Source organism: Staurois parvus, unplaced genomic scaffold, assembly GCF_062004578.1.
Source record: "Staurois parvus isolate SC_StPar_1 unplaced genomic scaffold, SC_StPar_1.0 ptg000887l, whole genome shotgun sequence".
NCBI lineage: Eukaryota > Metazoa > Chordata > Amphibia > Anura > Ranidae > Staurois > Staurois parvus.
This window is the reverse complement of record NW_028318683.1, coordinates 893,930-917,359: the sequence shown is the minus strand read 5'-3', so window position 1 is coordinate 917,359 and position 23,430 is coordinate 893,930. Positions and strand designations below refer to the sequence as shown.

Sequence of the window (23,430 nt, the reverse complement as noted above, 5' to 3'; positions counted from 1 at the left end):
TTATTGATGTCAATATCGGTATTAAATTTATTTAAACCTTTCTTAGGGGCGAATTTAAGGCCCTTATCCAGTAATGAAAGCTACTGTTTAGACAATTCAGTTTTGCTCAAATTATAAATACCCTTTCCAGTTATACTCGTCTTTTCTTTGGATTGATGGATCATTTTTCCTCCTTTCTTTCCTCTTGTATTGCGCTTCTTTTTCTGGGTTTGCCCTGGCCTAAAAAATGATGCTGAGATGGTATATATTGCTCATTGGATGATGTGTGTAGTTGTTCATCCATTCTCCAAGAGAGTGGGGGGAGGGGGTTTAGGGTTCCTATAATGTGGTGGAGAGGGCCTATATGGAGGTCCTCTCTGTCAGGGTCCTTGAGGTGTTCCATTATTCCACCTTGGGGAATTGTATTGTGATCTGTTATTATGAAACCTGGAGTTATTCCTCGAGGGTTGTCAGTTACGGCCATAATCAGTATTAGATGGCCTAGGTCTGCAATGATGTTGGGTAATGTAGCAAAATTGCTCATCAGAGATGGACGCGGAGTTCCCCTTTTTTATTAGAAGTATTCCTCAATCCTTTATTCCCTACCCCCTCCCTTCCTGAGAGGCACAGAGACAGATGTGTGTGTGTTAAAAGTTGCTGGCAGGCTGGAGCAGCATGGGGCCCAGCGCTACAAAGCCCCCCCATAGCGGCAGCAGACTCTGTCCCAAGGCCTGTGTAAACTCACACCTCCTAACCAAGATAAGGTAGTTTTTCCCCAGGACTTGAAAGAAGTTGGAACCTCATAAACCCTACCAGCCAGGTGACAGAAGTTAAATGAACATTCCTCAGGTCAGCTGTCACCTATGTTTCATATCATGGATTATGAAGCTGTCAGTTTTTAATGCAGAGTCCATACGACGATCCCGCCCAAAACAGGGTATTGGCCAGTACTCAGAGCCACCCCCCCTGCAGGGGGACTTTAAAAGACAGGCTGGCAAGCCTAAAAAGTTAAGCTAAACACATCTCCCAATTTTAACATCGTAACAACAGGAGATCAAAGACCCTTCGCTCTGCAACTTGGACCTGCTTACCTTAAGGCTGAACATGGCAAGTAACTTAACCTTTTAACTTCTCCCTGTTATCTCTTTGCTGTGCTGTTTTCTGTGTATATATAAATATATATCTTAGTTACATCTTCTTTGTAAATATTTTATTGCACCTGTTTGACTCTTTTAGTAATAAATCTTTCTTTCTGAAAGTGTTAAACTGTTTCTAAGCGCTTTACTTGCAACTCACGAATTCCTGCCTTTGAAGAGACGCTACTGTTTGTTTTAATCTCTGTATAACTGGCCTGTGGACCGTGTTATACCGACTATTATTTCAATCATTATAGTGTATTAATTGATAAGGAGAGTTTCCCCTTTCTCTGTACAAAAAGGGGTGGTGGCAGTAGAGGGTTAGTTGCGTAATTAACCCGACCCAGTAACAAGCGCATTCAGACTGCAGGCACAGACTGTAGACCATTAGCTGGATAATCGTTGTGCTGGGCGCAGCTGAGTGTGGCGTTGTTACGCATGTCACATCGCGATTTTAGATTGGCTGGTCCTTCGGTCACGAGTTTGGTGAGAAGGTCTGGGGTCTGACGCCGCGGTCGTGACGTATTGTTGGTCGTGGTCGTGCGATCGTCGCATGTTGAGGGTGGCGATAGTGCGTCCATGACAGGTAGGTGTTCTATATTGGTAGTCTCTATCTGGGTACCAGTTGTATCCACAAGAATCTATATTATCTGATAGGAGATTAAAGGAATCAAACCTATTACTGACTGGAACAGTATACTCATTGTGCTGTGGTTTCTCAGGTTGCTTAGAGAAACCTGCTTTTTTAGAAGGACGTTGCTGATTCTGGTGGAATTTCTGAAAATTACCAGATGATCTAGAAGGCCGTGGAGTATTATTATTTACTGAAATGGGAACAATGTTGGATTCCTCATTGTGGGTTTGCCATTTGAATATACAGTTATCTGATAATCTCTAGAATCACATATATATTTCTTACGTTTCTTAATTTTCTGTTCCTTTTCAACTCCTTCAAGGTAAGTTTTCAGTCTGATTCCAATTTGTATTCATTTGAATCTTTAAAAGGATTGAGTTTATCACGGACTTTATTAATTTCAGTATCCAAATGCAACAGTTTTTTCTTTTTACGTGAAATCAGGAATTTCAATAAATCGATTCCTGCTTTATTAAATAATTGTTGCCACTCTGTGACACTGTTAATATCATCCGTTTCATAATAACAGATCACAATACAATTCCCCAAGGTGGAATAATGGAACACCTTAAGGATCCCGAGGACCTCCATATAGGCACCCTCTACCACATTATAGGAACCCCAACTCTCTTGGAGAATGGATGAACAACAACACACATCATCCAATGAGCAATATATACCATCTCAGCATCATTTTTTAGGCCAGGGCAAACCCAGAAAAAGAAGCGCAATACAAGAGGAAAGAGAGGAGGAAAAAGGATCCATCGATCCAAAGAAAAGACGAGTATAACTGGAAAGGGTATTTATAATTTGAGCAAAACTGAATTGTCTAAACAGTAGCTTTCATTACTGGATAAGAGCCTTAAATTCGCCCCTAAGAAAGGTTTAAATAAATTTAATACCTATATTGACATCAATAAGTTTGTCAGACAGCTAACTCTTAAAAGACATTTTGCTAACCCTGCCAATAATCCAGCTGGACGTCACCCTCCCTTACAAGACATTTCTGATCCGGGGGGCATCCTATGCTCTAATTTCAGAAATGCATCTCTCTTCAATCCACCCCAACAATCACATTCATATATTAATGTTTTCAAAGAGATGGTCTTGAAAGATTTGGAAGTTCTTAAAGTTAAACGTCCACATGATAAACAACATATTAACAATGCTATTGATAGTCTTTTGAACAAAAAAGACTTGATAATATGACCAGCAGACAAAGGAGGAGGGGTAGTTGTCCTAAATCAGGTTGATTACATGACTGAGGTGTATATAATTCTTAACGATACTAGTACTTATCGTTTGTTACCAAAAAGACCCTATGACACAATATAAGAAGGCACTTAAAACTATCATTAGCAAAGGATATCAAGATCATGTTATTAATAAAAAGGAGAAAGAGTTCCTATGCCCCTCAGCTCCTAAATTGCCAGTTACAGTATGTACATCCTACTATATTTGAAATGTCTTGCGAGCCAGAAAGCAGAAAAAAACTCCTTATTGAACACTTTAAAGTTGGATCGCAACCTCTAGCACATAACTACCAATGTGGCAAAACGCAAAATAAAATAGTGTTGCGCTCCCAAACCTCCAATTATTATATTATTATTTAAATCACTTAATCTCTATCCTAAAAATCATATGATAGGAGAAATGTGTATAAAAAATACCAATAATTAAAAATGATGTCTGTGATTAATCATAAATTATAAATACTGATAATCTTATGCTTTATATCAATTCAAATTAACCTAGTGCATAAATGAATAAAAACAATAAAAAATGAAAAAAATGAAAAAAAATTTTTGAAAAAAAAACGTCCCATATAATAAAAGTGACTTTGTGCTGAAAAATCTTCAATCTATATTGATTATATATCCGTGACTGCTTGTGAATCCTCCCAAAAGTGAAGATGTACGCTCACCTCATTGGAAGCCTGCAATTAGGCTATATAAGCATTCGGTTCTCCTCCCTTGGAACCTACTTGTTAGGAACTCTTGCTTTGAGATAATAGATATCCGTAATAGACGATATGTGCTGTGGATCACTTCTCCAGAGGATGCAACTCCTCTATATTCACATCTCCATGCGGTTCTCCACATATAAAAAAGGTCTCGACATGGTGCTTTATCTTTTATAAAGATCGGCTTTATTTGCTCAGAATATGGCACTCACATATATTGTATTCAGACAGTGGTAACTCGAATACGATCCGAAACTTCCGCTGACTGTCGGAGCTGTACACCCGTGGTCCGGCAAACGAACTGACTCCCACCGAGTGACGTTACAGTCCCACCCCTACGCGTTACGCCACTGGTCACGTGGCTTCATCAGGGGGATTTGATTGGTCCGTCACTCGCACATTGCCGGCTTATAAAGCACGGCTCAGCCATTTTAATGACTATCTGCTGGAGGCAGCAATTTTCCTGGAGGTAAATCTAATTTGAAGACGCTGTCTTCTATTGCTACATGTGATAATAGTAACACTTTAATCATTCCGGAGGGGTACATAGTAGCACAATTCCGCAGTCAGCGTGGATATAGCCAATCTACCCAATAACATAAATATGCAATATATAGCAATGATGGTACATCCATGTATGGGGTAAGCAAACATTAACAAGAAACAAAACATATAAAATTACATCAATAAATATAATATTTTAATATAAAACAAATTGTTATTAGAAATAAAATAAAATAAAAGTAATAAATGCTAAAAATAAAATTTAAAAAAAATATGTAAAAAATATATAATTTATACACACCTATAACATAGTGTGTAAATAGATATGCCAATTAATGATACATGTATCTCTAATGACAACCTAGCTATAATAACACTAGGAAGTGCCCTATCAAAAACTGGCTTGATGAGGTGTATGAGGAGCCAATCAGAACAGAATACCGACCTGATCCTATTCCGATGTATCTCCACCACACCCCATCAAACCTCTAGATAATCATAAAAAGGACTATATTATAGGTGGTAAATCTAGCGTGTATTAACCTAATCTAAATATCACTGATAAAACATGATAAATCAAAATCCTTATTTAATCCTCCTGGCGCTAAACTACCCAACTCATAAATCCAAAAGGATTCCTTTTTACTTATTTCGCGTACTAGATTATCCCCCCTCCAGTGTGAATAGTGTTTGGTGATACCCCAAAATTCTATTTTATCTATATCTTGATTATGGTGAATTTTAAAATGTACTGATAAGTGATGGTATTTGAATCCAATATCTATATTGTGTACGTGTTCTTGCATACGTTCTTTAAGACTTCTCTTTGTACGACCTATGTATAGATAATTGCAAGGACATTTTAAGGCATACACTACACCTGTACTGTCACAAGAAATGAATTGATCTATTTTGTATTGTTTACCATTCCTCGGATTTGTAAATGACTCTCTACATCTTGGATTCGAGTGTGTTTTTCTGCAACTGTAGCACCGACCACATTTGTAAAACCCAGTTCCACTAAAGAAACTTAAGGTGTTTTTCAAAGTTTGGGGGGGTTCTAACACATTTTTAACTACTCGATCTCGAATGTTTGGTGCCCTTTTATAAATGAACCTAGGTCGTTCTTTAACGATATTTTTTAAGGTTTTATCAAGTTGGAGTATATTCCAATGTTTATTTATAATTTTTTGAACATCTCTATATTGTCTATTATACGGTAATACTATAGATAATTTTTGTTCTCTAACCTTTTGTTTCTTCTTCTCTTCTAACAATGTTGTTCTGTCTATGAGTTCTATTTTACTTCTTTCATCCAATATAGTTTCTTTCTTATAACCCTTATCTACAAACCTTTGAACAAGTATTTGGCTTTGTTCTCTATAATCTTCAATATTAGTGCAATTGCGTCTCAACCTGAAAAATTGTCCCCTTGGTACATTTTTGATCCATGGTCTATAATGGCAGCTATTAACGGGGATATATGAATTACGATCAGTTTTTTTGAAATAAATTTTCTAGATCTTACATTAGTGAATACAGATGAAGGTATAATAACTAAAAATTATTTCTTTATCATTGATATTCCAACTTAATACAATGTTTTTAGTATTTAAATTTAAATTTTGGTAGTAATCAATCAATGACAATGTATCGCCTTTCCACAATATTATGATATCATCAATAAATCTGCCATATATGGCTATATTGTTGTTTATATTGGTGAATACTACTTCCTCCTCCCATTTTGCCATGTACAAGTTAGCAATACTGGGTGCAAAACGGGCGCCCATGGCAACACCCCTTATCTGCAAGTAGTACTCACCCTTATACCAAAAATTGTTATGGCTGAGACAAAATCTAATGCATTTAATCAGAAATTTAATTTGTTTCTTAGAGAGAGAAGAATATTTATTTAAAGCCCAAGTTGCTGCTTCTATTGCTCCAATATGGTCAATTATAGTATACAGTGAAGAGACGTCTGCTGTACTTAAAATTAGATTATTCCTCTTCTCCACTGTTTGAACAATATTAATCACATGTGTAGTATCTTTGATATATGCTTTTGTTTTCTCTACTAAGGGTTGAAGAAATTGATCTATATACTGTCCAATCCTAGATATTAACCCATCTATACCATTAACTATAGGTCTCATAGGGGGATCCTCTAGACTTTTATGTATTTTTGGTATTGAGTAGAGAACCGGTATCTTACTTACTGAGGGCACCAAATATTTTGCTTCCTTTTCATCCAAAATGTTTCTTTGTTTTCCATATAGTATTAATTTGCTTAATTCTGTTTTGTATGTCTTTGTAGGGTTATTAGTCAATTTGCAATAAGTGTCAGTGTCTTCTAACATTTTACTCATAGAAATTTCATAGGAGTCCTTAGATAATAATACTATTCCCCCCCCCCCCTTGTCAGCTGGTCTCACTACTAAGTTGTTTCTATCTTGCAGAGACTTTATGCCTCTATTAATATCAAGTTCTCCTTTAAACGTTTTGATTTTAAGTTCTTCTATGTCTTCCATCACCATTTTCTTAAAATTTATATATAGATTATCTTGATTTTTGGGATTGAATAAAGATTTATTTTTCAACGTACTATGTTGTGTATTACCAGTACTCTGACTATTAATTACAATAGGATTTTGTAAAAAATATTTTTTTAAATTTAATTTTCTCACAAATTTTTGCACACTTACATACGTTTCAAACTTGTTCAATTTATTAGTTGGCGCAAACTTCAAACCTCTATCCAATGTTTTAATCTCATCACTAGTCAGTGGTATACCACTCAAGATAGAAACAACTTAGTAGTGAGACCAGCTGACAAGGGGGGGGGGGGGGAATAGTATTATTATCTAAGGACTCCTATGAAATTTCTATGAGTAAAATGTTAGAAGACACTGACACTTATTGCAAATTGACTAATAACCCTACAAAGACATACAAAACAGAATTAAGCAAATTAATACTATATGGAAAACAAAGAAACATTTTGGATGAAAAGGAAGCAAAATATTTGGTGCCCTCAGTAAGTAAGATACCGGTTCTCTACTCAATACCAAAAATACATAAAAGTCTAGAGGATCCCCCTATGAGACCTATAGTTAATGGTATAGATGGGTTAATATCTAGGATTGGACAGTATATAGATCAATTTCTTCAACCCTTAGTAGAGAAAACAAAAGCATATATCAAAGATACTACACATGTGATTAATATTGTTCAAACAGTGGAGAAGAGGAATAATCTAATTTTAAGTACAGCAGACGTCTCTTCACTGTATACTATAATTGACCATATTGGAGCAATAGAAGCAGCAACTTGGGCTTTAAATAAATATTCTTCTCTCTCTAAGAAACAAATTAAATTTCTGATTAAATGCATTAGATTTTGTCTCAGCCATAACTATTTTTGGTATAAGGGTGAGTACTACTTGCAGATAAGGGGTGTTGCCATGGGCGCCCGTTTTGCACCCAGTATTGCTAACTTGTACATGGCAAAATGGGAGGAGGAAGTAGTATTCACCAATATAAACAACAATATAGCCATATATGGCAGATTTATTGATGATATCATAATATTGTGGAAAGGCGATACATTGTCATTGATTGATTATTACCAAAATTTAAATTTAAATACTAAAAACATTGTATTAAGTTGGAATATCAATGATAAAGAAATACATTTTCTAGATCTTACATTAGTGAATACAGATGAAGGTATAATAACTAAAAATTATTTCAAAAAAACTGATCGTAATTCATATATCCCCGTTAATAGCTGCCATTATAGACCATGGATCAAAAATGTACCAAGGGGACAATTTTTCAGGTTGAGACGCAATTGCACTAATATTGAAGATTATAGAGAACAAAGCCAAATACTTGTTCAAAGGTTTGTAGATAAGGGTTATAAGAAAGAAACTATATTGGATGAAAGAAGTAAAATAGAACTCATAGACAGAACAACATTGTTAGAAGAGAAGAAGAAACAAAAGGTTAGAGAACAAGAATTATCTATAGTATTACCGTATAATAGACAATATAGAGATGTTCAAAAAATTATAAATAAACATTGGAATATACTCCAACTTGATAAAACCTTGAAAAATATCATTAAAGAACGACCTAGGTTCATTTATAAAAGGGCACCAAACATTCGAGATCGAGTAGTTAAAAATGTGTTAGAACCCCCCCAAACTTTGAAAAACACCTTAAGTTTCTTTAGTGGAACTGGGTTTTACAAATGTGGTCGGTGCTACAGTTGCAGAAAAACACACTCGAATCCAAGATGTAGAGAGTCATTTACAAATCCGAGGAATGGTAAACAATACAAAATAGATCAATTCATTTCTTGTGACAGTACAGGTGTAGTGTATGCCTTAAAATGTCCTTGCAATTATCTATACATAGGTCGTACAAAGAGAAGTCTTAAAGAACGTATGCAAGAACACGTACACAATATAGATATTGGATTCAAATACCATCACTTATCAGTACATTTTAAAATTCACCATAATCAAGATATAGATAAAATAGAATTTTGGGGTATCACCAAACACTATTCACACTGGAGGGGGGATAATCTAGTACGCGAAATAAGTAAAAAGGAATCCTTTTGGATTTATGAGTTGGGTAGTTTAGCGCCAGGAGGATTAAATAAGGATTTTGATTTATCATGTTTTATCAGTGATATTTAGATTAGGTTAATACACGCTAGATTTACCACCTATAATATAGTCCTTTTTATGATTATCTAGAGGTTTGATGGGGTGTGGTGGAGATACATCGGAATAGGATCAGGTCGGTATTCTGTTCTGATTGGCTCCTCATACACCTCATCAAGCCAGTTTTTGATAGGGCACTTCCTAGTGTTATTATAGCTAGGTTGTCATTAGAGATACATGTATCATTAATTGGCATATCTATTTACACACTATGTTATAGGTGTGTATAAATTATATATTTTTTATATATATTTTTTACATATTTTTTAAATTTTATTTTTAGCATTTATTACTTTTATTTTATTTTATTTCTAATAACAATTTGTTTTATATTAAAATATTATATTTATTGATGTAATTTTATATGTTTTGTTTCTTGTTAATGTTTGCTTACCCCATACATGGATGTACCATCATTGCTATATATTGCATATTTATGTTATTGGGTAGATTGGCTATATCCACGCTGACTGCGGAATTGTGCTACTATGTACCCCTCCGGAATGATTAAAGTGTTACTATTATCACATGTAGCAATAGAAGACAGCGTCTTCAAATTAGATTTACCTCCAGGAAAATTGCTGCCTCCAGCAGATAGTCATTAAAATGGCTGAGCCGTGCTTTATAAGCCGGCAATGTGCGAGTGACGGACCAATCAAATCCCCCTGATGAAGCCACGTGACCAGTGGCGTAACGCGTAGGGGTGGGACTGTAACGTCACTCGGAGGGAGTCAGTTCGTTTGCCGGACCACGGGTGTACAGCTCCGACAGTCAGCGGAAGTTTCGGATCGTATTCGAGTTACCACTGTCTGAATACAATATATGTGAGTGCCATATTCTGAGCAAATAAAGCCGATCTTTATAAAAGATAAAGCACCATGTCGAGACCTTTTTTATATGTGGAGAACCGCATGGAGATGTGAATATAGAGGAGTTGCATCCTCTGGAGAAGTGATCCACAGCACATATCGTCTATTACGGATATCTATTATCTCAAAGCAAGAGTTCCTAACAAGTAGGTTCCAAGGGAGGAGAACCGAATGCTTATATAGCCTAATTGCAGGCTTCCAATGAGGTGAGCGTACATCTTCACTTTTGGGAGGATTCACAAGCAGTCACGGATATATAATCAATATAGATTGAAGATTTTTCAGCACAAAGTCACTTTTATTATATGGGACGTTTTTTTCAAAAAATTTTTTTCATTTTTTATTGTTTTTATTCATTTATGCACTAGGTTAATTTGAATTGATATAAAGCATAAGATTATCAGTATTTATAATTTATGATTAATCACAGACATCATTTTTAATTATTGGTATTTTTTATACACATTTCTCCTATCATATGATTTTTAGGATAGAGATTAAGTGATTTAAATAATAATATAATAATTGGAGGTTTGGGAGCGCAACACTATTTTATTTTATTTACATCCTACTGAAGGTGCACAAAGATCCCATAAACCCCCCAGGGAGACCTATAATTAGCGGAATCGGTTTGCTATGTTCTAAAATAGGTCAATATATAGACCATTATTGTCAGCCCCTAGTAATGGGTACCCCTTCATATCTAAAGGACACAAAACAGATGCTTAATGACATCCAAGATTTATCTGCCAATTCTGATACATTTCTGGTTACTGCAGATGTGTCCTCTCTATATAGTAATATAGGTCACAATGATGGGATGGAAGCAGTGACATTTTATCTTGATGGTTTTACTAATATCCCACATATACAGAAGGATTTTATTTTACAACTTTTAGGATTTGCTATGGCGAATAATTACCGTATTTTCCGGCGTATAAGACAACTTTTTGACCCTTGAAAATCTTCTCAAAAGTCGGGGGTCGTCTTATACACCGGTACACGTCAGGGGGCACTGTTTAGGGGGGCGGCGCGGTGCTGCCGCCGTCCCCCCCTTCCGACGGAAGGGACACCAAGTACAGGGGTGGGCAGAGGGCTGCAGTCTCTTACCTGGCTCCCATGACGATCCATCCAGGAAGCGCTGCTCCTTCAGTCACTCCGGCCACTCCCTCACTCCTGCCGCTCGGCTCCGCCTCCTCACCGGTGATTGGCAACCAGAACTGTAGCTCAGGAAAGGCACACAGGCGGCCAATCACGGGCGAGGAGGCGGAGCCGAGCGGACCCGCGAAAATCGAGTCAGGGTAAGTGTGCAGTGCAGAGGTGCTGCTGCAACCACATATGCTGGCTGCAGCAGTACTATACTAGAACAGGAGTCAGCAAGTGTCATTGGTGTCAGTGGGAGGAATAGTGCCCCATCATTGGTGTCACTGATACTAATGATGGGGCATTATTCCTCCCACTGACACCAACGATGGGGCACTATTCCTCCCCCCACTGACACCAACAATGGGGCACTATTCCTCCCCCCACTGACACCAACGATGGGACACTATTCCTCGAACTGACACCAATGATGGGGCGCTATTCCTCGAACTGACACCAATGATGGGGCGCTATTCCTCGAACTGACACCAATGATGGGGCGCTATTCCTTCCACTGATACCAATGATGGGGGTGCTATTCCTTCCACTGACACCAATGATGGGGCACGATTCGTTGCTCTGACACCAATGATGGGGCACTATTCCTCCCACGGACACCAATGATGGGGCACTATTCCTCCCACGGACACCAATGATGGGGCACTATTCCTCCCACGGACACCAATGATGGGGCACTGTTCCTCCCACGGACACCAATGATGGGGCACTATTCCTCCCACTGACACCAATGATGGGGCACTATTCCTCCCACTGACACCAATGATGGGGCACTATTCCTCCCACTGACACCAATGATGGGACACTATTCCTCACACACTGACACTAATGATGGGGCACCATCATTAGTGTCAATGGGAGGAATAGTGCCCCATCATTGGTGTCAGTGGGAGGAATAGTGCCCCATCATTGGTGTCAGTGGGAGGAAGCGTGCCCCATCATTGGTGTCAGTGGGAGGAAGCGTGCCCCATCATTGGTGTCAGTGGGAGGAAGCGTGCCCCATCATTGGTGTCAGTGGGAGGAAGCGTGCCCCATCATTGGTGTCAGTGGGAGGAAGCGTGCCCCATCATTGGTGTCAGTGGGAGGAAGCGTGCCCCATCATTGGTGTCAGTGGGAGGAAGCGTGCCCCATCATTGGTGTCAGTGGGAGGAAGCGTGCCCCATCATTGGAATACCATACCATACCATATTGAAATCAAATCTGATGTTTTTTAATTTTTGGTGTGCGTTGGAAGAGGGGTAGTCTTATACGGCGAGTATAGCCCAAACCCTATATTTTAAACAGGAAAAGTAGGTGGTCGTCTTATACGCCCAGTCGTCTTATACGCCAGCAAATACGGTACTTCTGGTTTGAAAACAAATTTTACCTCCAGATACGCGGAGTAGCTATGGGAGCAAAGTTTGCTCCCAGCCTGGCCAACCTCCTCATGGCCAGGTGGGAGGAGGATAATATTTATTCCAGAAAGTGGCCCAAATTATCTTTCTATAGGTGCTACATAGATGACATCTTGTTATGGAATGGTAGCGAGCGGACTTTGCATAATTTTTTCGGTGAATAATAACGACCTGAACATCAAATTAACATTTGACTACAGTCTTAGTCAGATAAATTTTCTAGACCTCACACTAATTAAGAGAGGTTGTAGGATTATTACCGATCATTTTTTTAAAAAGTCAGATAGGAATAGTTATATTCCGTTAGCTGTCACCACCCAGCCTGGCTGTCAAACATACCGAAGGGACAGTTCCTCAGGATCCGGAGGAACTGTTCTGACCTGGATACATACTACTCTAAAGCCTCCATCCTAAAAGAAAGATTCGTAGAAAAAGGATATAGTGAATCTGAACTAAAAGAGACACTCATATCAGTCTTTGAAGCCGATAGAAATAACATGTTAAATAATGATGGTATAGAGACCAACCAAATCTTGTCCATTTGTGACTACATTTTCAATCCAACATAAGATGATTACTAAAATATTTAATAAGAACTGGGGTGTATTGAAGGCGGACCCAGTACTCACCAAGATTTTACCTGATAGACCTGAGAACTTTCAGGCGTACAACGGCGTTAAGAAACCTAATAGCGCCTAATGTTGTAAATCCTCCTCCCATCATATCCTTTTTTTCTGATGTTACCGGATTTTTTCTGTGTAACAAATGCGTTCTATGTCAGTGCAATAAATCACCGTAAAAGGAAAGTTCTTACGTTTGCCTCAACACATTCTGGAAAAAATTATAAGATTGACAAGTTTATCACATGCCATAGTCGATATGTAGTCTTTTAGGTTGTCCCTGTGGTAAACAGTACATAGGACGTACCACAAGGAGACTGCGTGACAGATTAAGGGAACATGTGTATAATGTGAAAAAGGGCTTCAAGGACCATTCACTTTCAAAGCACTTTAAAAGATATCACAATAAAGATCCCTCCTCTCTTACATTTGTCGGCATTGATATGATTAAATAAAATCGGAGAGGTACCAACAGAAAAAGGGCTGTCTCACAGCTCGAATCCAAATGGATTTTCGAGATGGGCACCCTTTATCCTAGAGGTCTCAACGTTGGCATGGATCTTAACTGTTTCATCGACAAAGTTGAGACCACTCTTCATTAATATCTTTCTGCTTTTTAGCTTGACCTTTTGAGTGTCTTATTACATCTGTTTAGGTATTCTATTTAATTCGCCATAGCAAACTTTTATTATATTTTTATTCTATTCTTATCCCTCATTGTGATTCACATTTTATCTTTTTTGAGACTTATATTTTAATTTTTATTTTAGAGTGATCATATACATATATAATGTTTTTATCCTATAGGTTTATTGAGTCTATATTATTATATATTATTTAATTTTTCAGACTATGTATATTTATGGCTTTTTATTTGTATTTTTATGCATATTCATATCCATGATATTGAACATTAGGGTTTATCTATTTAATATGACCTGTTTTTACATACCGCTTTTATCATCATGTTTTTCCCTATTACAGTGACAGCATCAGTTGTCTTGAGCACAGTTTTTAATTTCCTTTATAATTTCATATGCAATTTCATCAATATCTGAGTTTTATTAGCATAACTTTTTATTTTGGCTCTTGTATTAATGATTCTCCTTCCTGATCCGATAAATTTTTTACATATTCATTATATATCATTATCTTTTCGCTATTGCTAGTTCTCTTTTCATGTCTGCTGTCTGTTATTGTATGGGTAAAACCTATGGTACAATGGCGCCTGAGCAGGTGCGTGTATGTGCTGTGCTCCAGCAAAATGGCGGATTGGGTGTACGCGTGCGCCACCGCGCCTACTCAGCAGTTGCGTTGTGCGCATGCGCCGTCCAGACTACAAATGGAATGCAATAACGTCTCCTGCTCTATGTGCATACCCCTCATGAATACGTGCACGTGCATGAAACGCGTAGAGGAGCCATACACGGTGATGTCGCCGCCAAGACCACGAGGAGGTTTGGTGGCCATCTTTATTGCTGTACATGGTCAGTGACAGTTCTTATGCTGTTTATATTGATTTGCTTCACTTATAATAAACGTTTTTGGCTGAAAAGTACTACACTATGGGCATTCTTTCTGCCTCTTTATGCGCCAATACCACCATAGAGCCCATACCTGGAGGACGACAGCTGTGTGGCAAAGTACCAGGGAGGACGGAGATCTCTTGGACCTGACCAGGCTGACTACATTTTAAGGGGGACCTCCGGCCAAATTTTATATACCATACGTATTATGATCTGTCTTCTGGTGAGTGTGCATTTTTAACATCCCTTTGACACATCACCTGATTGATCATCTGGAAAGGCACAGGATCACCCGGTAGAGACTATCTCTGATCACATCAGTCACATTCATCTATTTTGGACTGTTATATACCCTCTACTCAGAGAAGCTTTGTGTGATACTTTTATGTCACATGCATGGCACTTTAAAATATGTGTCTATTGCATTTTGTCACTTTTATCAGCTATCATAAGTTTACATATACATTTATTTAGTGCTGCACCTTTTGTGTTGGATTTTATTGTATGAGGTTTTTTGGTTGCCTTTGGTGTATCAGCTGTTAGTTGGTTTTGGCGCTCGCTTCCTTCCTATTTATTATACATTAATTCATAGAATAGACTTCCAGCAGAGGTAGTGAGTCAGCAACAGCAAGTGGATTGAAACATATACAGCTGTGTTCAAAATAATAGCAGTGTGTTGAAAAAAGTGAATAAAGCTCAAAATCCTTCTAATAGCTTTTATTTCCATACACACAAATGCATTGGGAACACGACACATTCTATTCCAAATCAAAACATGAAGAAAAATAGATCAAATTTGTGTTCCTCTAAAAAATTTGAAGAAAAGTGAATATTAGACTGTTCAAAAAAATAGCAGTGTTTGTATTCTTTTTTACAAACTCAAACATTCACTATATAAACTGAAAAATGTTTGAAGATTTTGCTTTCCTTTGAATCACTTAATGAATATTTGGTTGTAGTCGCACTGTTTCTGAGAACTGCTGTACATCTGTGTTGCATGGAGTCACCCAACATCTGGCACCTGTGTACAGGTATTCCAGTCCAGGATGATTGGACTACATTCCACAGTTCTTCTATATTTCTTGGTTTTACCTCAGAAACTGCATTTTTGATGTCACCCCACAAGTTTTCTATTGGATTAAGATCCGGGGATTGGGCTGGCCACTCCATAACGTCAATCTTGTAGGTCTGGAACCAAGATGTTGCACATTTACTGGTGTGTTTGGGGTTGTTGTCTTGTTGGAACACCCATTTCAAGGGCATTTCCTCTTCAGCATAAGGCAGCATGACGTCGTCAAGTATTCTGATGTATTCAAACCGATCCATGATCCCTGGTATGCGATAAATAGGCCCAACACCGTAGTATGAGAAACATCTCCATATCATGATGCTTGCACCACCATGCTTCACTGTCTTCACAGTGTACTGTGGCTTGAATTCAGTGTTTGGGGGTCGTCTGACAAACTGTCTCCGGCCACTAGACCCAAAAAGAACAATCTTACTTTCATCAGTCCACAAAATGTTGCGCCATTTCTCTTTAGGCCAGTCAATGTGCTCTTTGGCAAATTGTAACCTCTTCAGCACATGTCTTTTTTCCAACAGTGGGACTTTGCGGGGGCTTCTTGCAGATTGCTTGGCTTCACATAGGCGTCTTCTAATTGTAACAGTCCTCACAGGGAACGTCACACCTTCTTTCATCTTCCTGGAGCTGATTGTTGGCTGAGTCTGCGCCATTTTGGCTATTCTTCTATCCATTCGAATGGTAGTTTTTTGCTTTCCTCCACATCTTTCAGGTTTTGGTTGCCATTTTAAAGCATTTGCGATCATTTTAGCTGAGCAGCCTATCATTTTCTGTACTTCTTTATATGTTTTCCCCTCTCCAGTCAACTTTTTAATCAAGGTACGCTGTTCTTCTGAACAATGTCTGGAACGACCCATTTTCCTCAGAATTTCAGAGAGAAATGCACTGTAACCAGCATGTACAACATTTGCTGCCTTCCTTCCTTAAATAAGGGCAATAATTGGCACCTGTTTTTCAAAGAATGAATGACCTCACTAATAGAACTCCACACTGCTATTATTTTGAACATGCCCCTTTCAATTAGTGATTGAATTACACAGAATCAGCAGCATGCATGTCATGACTGTTGGGTCTGTTGGATTTCTATTACTCTACTACACCTGCTAGTAAATTATTTGACATGTAGAAATATAATTTCTACCAAAAACAGTGATTGATCCGGTTAGTGATGTCTGACTGCTATTATTTTGAACACAACTGTATGAGACAAACATAGATCTACTTTATACTCAGACAAAATTTTATTTTTTTAAATGTAAAAAAGAATAATATACTGTATATATAAAAATAAAAACGACTTGTTGGACCACTTGGTCTTTTTTATGCCGTCACTCTTCTTTGTGTCTATGTTTCATTCAGTGTGCCTTGAATGAAAAGCACCACTGCGTGGCCATCAGTTGGAGCTGATGTGAACATCTCCTAAGTGGCTCAGGTTTGGGAGGCATTCATCATACATACAGGGAAGACTTACTATAGGCTTACCTGTAGATACAAATTATATATTTGGCTTCACTTCCACTTTAATGGACCAAATAACAGCAGTTCATTGTTAGGGTTTACCTACACTTCAAGGCTAGAGGGAGAGTAAGTATAAAGGCTTGCTATATGGGTTAGGTAGGGCATTTCTGTCTGAACTAAGAGCTCTGTGCTAGAAAATCTTCCAGCACCAAGCTCTCAAAAGCTGCCAAAATTTATTTTATTTACAGGTGCGTATATGGCGGTGTCAATTTGTGCATCGCTTTACATACAGTGAAGGAAATAAGTATTTGACCCCCTGCTGTTGGGACGGGGCAATGTACCGTCAAATCTTGGGTGAGACCCTTCTTCCTTCAGCCAGGGCATTGAAAATGGGTCGTGGATGGATGTTCCAGCATGACAATGACCCAAAACACATGGGCAAGGCAACAAAGGAGTGGCTCAAGAAGAAGCACATTAAGGTCCTGGAGTGGCCTAGCCAGTCTCCAGACCTTCATCCGATTGAAAATCTGTGGAGGGAGCTGAAAGTTCAAGTTGCCAAACGTCAGCCACCAAACCTTAATGACTTGGAAAGGATCTGCCAAGAGGAGTGTGCCAAAATCCCTCCTGAGATGTGTGCAAACCTGGTGGCCAGCTACAGGAAATGTCTGACCTCTGTGATTGCCAACAAGGGATTTGCCACCAAGTACTGTTTTGTGAAGGGTATCAAATACTTATTTCCCTCATGAACATGCAAATCAGTCATTTGTTAGATATGCATTTCTTTTGAATTATTTGTTGCTGTTCTGTCTCTCAGTGTTACAATACACCTACAGTTCGATTTTTAGACTGATCATTTCCTGTGAGTGGGCAAACATTCAAAATCAGCAGGGGATCAAATATTTATTTCCTTCACTGTATATATTGTATATTCACATCAGTCCCTAACCCTCAAGGGGAGTACAAGCTAAGGTCCCTAACTTACAGTCATACACATTCTAGGACCAATTTAGACAGGAGCCAATTAACCTACCAGCAAGTATTTGGAAAGTTGGAGGAAACCGAAGTACCCAGAGGAAACCCACGCAGGCACAGGGAGAACATGCAAACTCCAGGCAGATGGTGTCATGCTTGGGATTCAAACCAATGACCCTAGTCCTGCCAGGCGGAAGTGCTAACCATTGAACCACTGTGCTGCCCAAAGCCAATTTAACTCTGCTCAACCATTCCCTGATGTCTATAGACAACTTAAATGATATTTATTTTTTGCTTGTTCTGCAGGCAGTGATTTATTGGAAGCCCAACTGGATGATATTCATATTGTGGAATTTCCCTTTAAAATCCAATTCTTTAAGACTTCCAAATACTTTATACCTGGAATGCCTTTTCATCTCACGGTAAGACCAATCTGTATACTGTATATAAAACACATAGGCACACTTTTCTTTCTATTGAAAAAAATTTAAAGAATTGCAAATAATAATAATAATAATCAAATTATGACAAGCATAGGCAATGTAAAATAACACTTCAACATAAGGGAGAGCGCCTATACAGTCTATGGAGATGACAGTGTGAACAGTAGAACGAATGAGTGTTTGGCTGAGCCATAAGCAGTAGTGATACTGGTAACTCAATGAAGTTAAACAGGCTGTGGTACTACTCAAAGCAAAGATTTCCTTATACTGAGGTGTAAAGGTGTCTGCATGCAGTATCTCTAAACAGAAAGAGGTTGCGCATCTGCCCACTCACCAATCCCTTGGATAGCACGACCTCCTAGGAACAAAAGTTCTTGGCTTGGCTGTTTGCAGAGATGTGCAGAGTTGTGGCCTGACAGATGTCTGTGTGAAGACAGGACAATGACAGGCCCAAAGCAGAGAAGCTGATGTGATCCTGGTGTGGCGATCAGTGTCACTGCTGTGCTGAACTGATGTGCAGAGTCCGCAGCAATAGGCAAACAATCTGTCTCTGGAAGAGAACGGCAGTCCCCCTGTATTCAGCTCTGAACCCCACGTCAAGAGATAGAGACAGTTCCTTGCTGAGAATATATCTGCTCTCCCAGCAACCACCTGGTTCCCCAGCTCTCTGGCAGTTGTAGTTCAATCAGCGCTCTGCAATACAGAATGTATTGGCAATGCTGCTGCTGTCAGAAGAACTGGATCCACTCTGCTAATAGGAAGTGATGTAGCGGTCCCAGTACTGGGCACTAGGGGGAAAAGGATTAAAGCGGAGTTCCACTCAACCTATCAAAAAATAAAAGTCAGCAGCTACAAAAACTATAGCTGCTGACTTTTAAAAAACAGCCTGTACCGTGGTGTCCCCCCTCGCAGCCCGTTTCACCAGCTGTCCTGTATTCCAGGAGGCCGGCATCTTTGGTGTGGGCACCCGGCTGTGACAGCTTGCGGCTTCACAGCCGGGTACCCACTGCGCATACGCGAGAAGCGCTGCACTGTAAGGGATTTCTGGCAAAGAGAATCGGGAACGCGCATGCATGAAAGAGATTCTACAGAAGAGCTGCCGGTTGTGTGCAGGCACACAGGAATGCGCGATCACGCACGCACACGGCGAAGATTGGCGCCAGACAGGCTATTTAAAGAGGATCTCTGCTTTGGTTCAGTGCTGACTGGTCTTCAGCTCCCCTGTGTGCTGCTTGCTCCTGTACAATTCCTTTGTTGCTGACCCGGCTTGTTCCTGACCCGACTCGGATTACTCTCCTGCTCCTGGTTCCTGACTTCGGCTCTGCTCCTGACTTTGGCTTTTCCTACTGATTCTGTACCGCGCTGCCCAACTGTTGATGACCCTGGCTATCCTATGACCCTGCTTGTCACGGTGTAAGATCAGGTTCAGAGACCAATTGCTACAGCAGTTGTAAGGCTTACCTGAAACCAGCAGGTGTCAGAGCCTGGGATTGAACCTGGTCCTTCTGCAGTGAGAAGCAAATGTCTCTTCTCACTGAGCTATCTGGAATGCTGGACAGCTCCATTGACAATTCTTGTATAATCCTTGTGCCTTGATTGCTCTTGAACCTTGAACTCCTTGCTCTTCCCATGAACTTCCTTATAAAAGCCATGTCCATGCACTTCCTCCTTGCCAGATTATTGTGCCTTTCCAGCCAATATCCCACTACTGTTCCTGCTGCTGTCTTCATCTACGTTACCGACCTTTGGCTTGTTCCTGACCATGATTTCGTCTCATCCCATCTACTACAATTTGTGACCGACCCTTGGCTTGTGACTGACTCCGCTTCTGCTTGATCCCTGAACTGTTTGATCCGCTTTGGTTTCCAGCCTACTCATTCCCTGGTGGGGTTATCCTGAGATCTACAACCTGGCATTCACACGCAGCCAAATCCATCTCCACCATTAGGAGCTTTGGGGAAGACCGGTGGATGCTTAGACCCCGCACCTCAGGTGAGCCTGCGTCATTCCCAGGGTGGGCCGCTGGTGTACCAATCCTGCTGGTTTCAGGTAAGCCTTACAACTGCTGTAGCAACTGGTCTCTGAACCTGACCTTATATCGTGACAGCAGGATTGGAACACCAGCAGGTCGCTCTGGGAATGACGCAGGCTCACCTGAGGTGCGGGGTCCAAGTATACACCGGTCTTCCCCAGAGCTCCTAATGGTGGAGATGGATTTGGCTGCGTGTAAATACCAGGTCGCAGTCTCAGGATTACCCCACCAGGGGAAGGCAAGCAGGAAACCGATAGCGGATCAAACCATTCAGGGATAAGACAAAAGCAGAGTCAGTCACGAGCCAAAAGTCGGTCACCAATGGTAGTAGATAGGATGAGGCAGAATCGTAGTCAGTAGCAAGCCAACGGTCGGTAACGTGGATGAAGACAGCATCAGGAACAGTAAGCGGATATTGGCTGGAAGGCACAATAATCTGGCAAGGAGGAAGTCCAATGGACATGGCTTATATAGGAAGTTCATGGGAGGAGCAAGGAGTTCAAGGTTCAAGAGCAAACAGGGCAGGATTATCCAATAGATGAGGCAGAGTGTTGTCCAGCATCCTAGGTAGCTCAGTGAGAAGAGTTACTGCCTGACACAGTAGAAGTCCCAGGTTCAAGTCCAGGCCCTGACAGTACTCCCCTCCTCCCAGGACGTCCTCTGGACGTCTTAGGGCCAGGTTTGTGAGAAAACCTTTGGTGGAATTCTCTTGTTAATCTAGGGGCGTGAACATTCTCCTCAGGCTCCCAAGAATTTTCTTCTGGTCCATATCCTTCCCATTGAACCAGATACTGTAACTTATTCCTAAAGATCCTGGAATCAAGGATTTTCTCCACCACAAATTCTTCTTCACCCTGTACCTCATCAGGTGGAGGAGGTGGAGAAATTCTTCCAGGGAAAGGATTTTCCTGAAACGGTTTGAGTAGTGATATATGAAAAACAGGGTGAATCCTCATAATATCCGGAAGCTTTAAGCGAAAAGTGACTGGGTTGATTTGGGCAGAAATCTGAAAAGGACCCACAAACTTTTGATCCAACTTAGCAGATGGCACATGGACCTTCAAATTCTTTGTTGATAACCAAACTTTGTCACCCACACGAAACGTAGGAAGTGCTCTCCGGTGTCTGTCTGCAGCTTTCTTGTAATATTCCTGAGCTTCCCTCAAAGTCTCAATCAATTTCTCTTGCATCTCCTGCAATGTAGTTAGTCTGTTGGTAACAGCAGGAATTGGAGTTGTGATAGGGAGATCAGGAATAAAAACTGGATGGTAACTGGTGTTTAAGTAAAAAGGACTTTGAGAGGTGGAACTATGTTTAGAATTGTTGTATGCAAACTCTGCAGTGGGAAGACAGTCCACCCAGTCATCCTGAAGATAAGTGACAAAGCATCGAAGATACTGTTCCATTGTTTGATTAGTTCTCTCAGTCTGACCATTAGACTGGGGATGAAAGGCAGAGGACAGATTAATTGTAACACCTAAGGCTGAGCAAAAATGTCTCCAGAATTTCGAAGTAAACTGGACACCTCTGTCAGACACCACATCATCAGGGATTCCATGCAGTTTAAAGACTTCTCGAACCATCAGTTCAGCAGTCTGTTCAGCAGTGGACACCCCCTTAACTGGAACAAAATGGGCCATTTTAGTGAGACGGTCAACCACTACCAAAATAGTGGTCATTCCTTTTGAGGGAGGTAAATCCACCACAAAATCCACAGAAATAGACCCCCATGGTCTTGATGGAACAGGGAGTGGCTGAAGAAACCCCAAAGGGGAGGCTCGGGGAATCTTATTGCGTGCACAGGTCAAGCATGAGGTCACATAGCGTTTGACATCCTTCTTGTACCCCGGCCACCAAAAGGAACGTGGTACTAATTCTTCGGTCTTAGCAACTCCAAAATGCCCAGCAAGTTTGTAATCATGAACCAACTGGAGAGCTTCCACCCGAACAGATTCAGGTACATAAAGATGATGTCCTTGAATCCAAAATCCATTCTTATAAGTCAGGTTAATGTCCTTAGGTGGATGATTGAGAAGTGGGTCATTCTCATACCCCTCTTTAAGAAGATTCAAGAATGCCTTAGGACTTGTGGCCCCTAGAAAGTTCTTTTGGAGGCAGGATTGTGCATTCAGAAGTGTTCTCCTGGAGAGGCCCAGACGATATTCGTGATAAGGCATCAGCCTTTCCGTTTCTTGACCCAGGTTGATAAGAGATCATAAAATTGAACCTGGAAAAGAACAGTGACCAACGTGCTTGTCTAGAAGACAATCTCTTGGCAGAACGGATGAATTCTAGATTTTTATGATCCGTGAAGACAGTCACAGGATGCTTAGCCCCTTCCAACAGATGCCTCCATTCGGAAAAGGCTTCCTTAATTGCCAGCAACTTCTTATTCCCAATGTCATAATTCCTTACAGCAGATGACATCAAACGAGAAAAAATATGCACAGGGATGAAGCTGCATTTTTTTTCTCCTCGTCGCTGAGAAATGATAGCTCCCACGGCGGAGTCTGAGGCATCCACTTCCACAATAAAAGGTAGCTCAGGATCAGGATGTACCAATATTGGTGCAGATGTGAAGAGTTTTTAGCTTACTAAAAGCAGTTTGTGCCTCAGTTGACCAAGCAAAGGGCACTCCTTTCTTTGTCAGCTGTGTAATTGGTGCTATTACTTTAGAGAAATTTCTTATGAATTTCCTATAAAAGTTCGCAAATCCAATAAATTGTATTTCCTTAACGTTTCCAGGGGCAGTCCAATCCACCACTGCCTTGATCTTTTCGGGATCCATGCTCACTCCTTCTGAAGAAACGATATATCCCAAGAACTGGATCTGGCTTCGTTCAAACTCACACTTCTCCAGTTTGATGTAAAGTCGGTTCATCCTTAAAGTTTTGAATACAGTGCAGACATGCTTGCGATGCTC

The 23,430-nt window shown here is 40.0% G+C and overlaps 1 protein-coding gene and 1 long non-coding RNA gene across 2 annotated transcripts in view; one reads left to right on the top strand and one right to left on the bottom strand.

Moving 5' to 3' along the window:
• Nucleotides 1–23,430, top strand: part of LOC149442413 (A.superbus venom factor 1-like) — a 476,989-nt gene that overhangs the window by 171,391 nt on the left and 282,168 nt on the right. Inside the window, exon 11 of the mRNA XM_089656130.1 lies at nt 18,339–18,454. Coding sequence (XP_089512256.1) covers nt 18,339–18,454 — 116 coding nt within the window. The remainder of the gene's footprint in view (nt 1–18,338; nt 18,455–23,430) is intronic.
• LOC149442414 (uncharacterized) overlaps nt 1–23,430 on the bottom strand; it is a 167,122-nt gene that overhangs the window by 93,001 nt on the left and 50,691 nt on the right. The gene's annotated exons all lie outside the window — the stretch shown is intronic.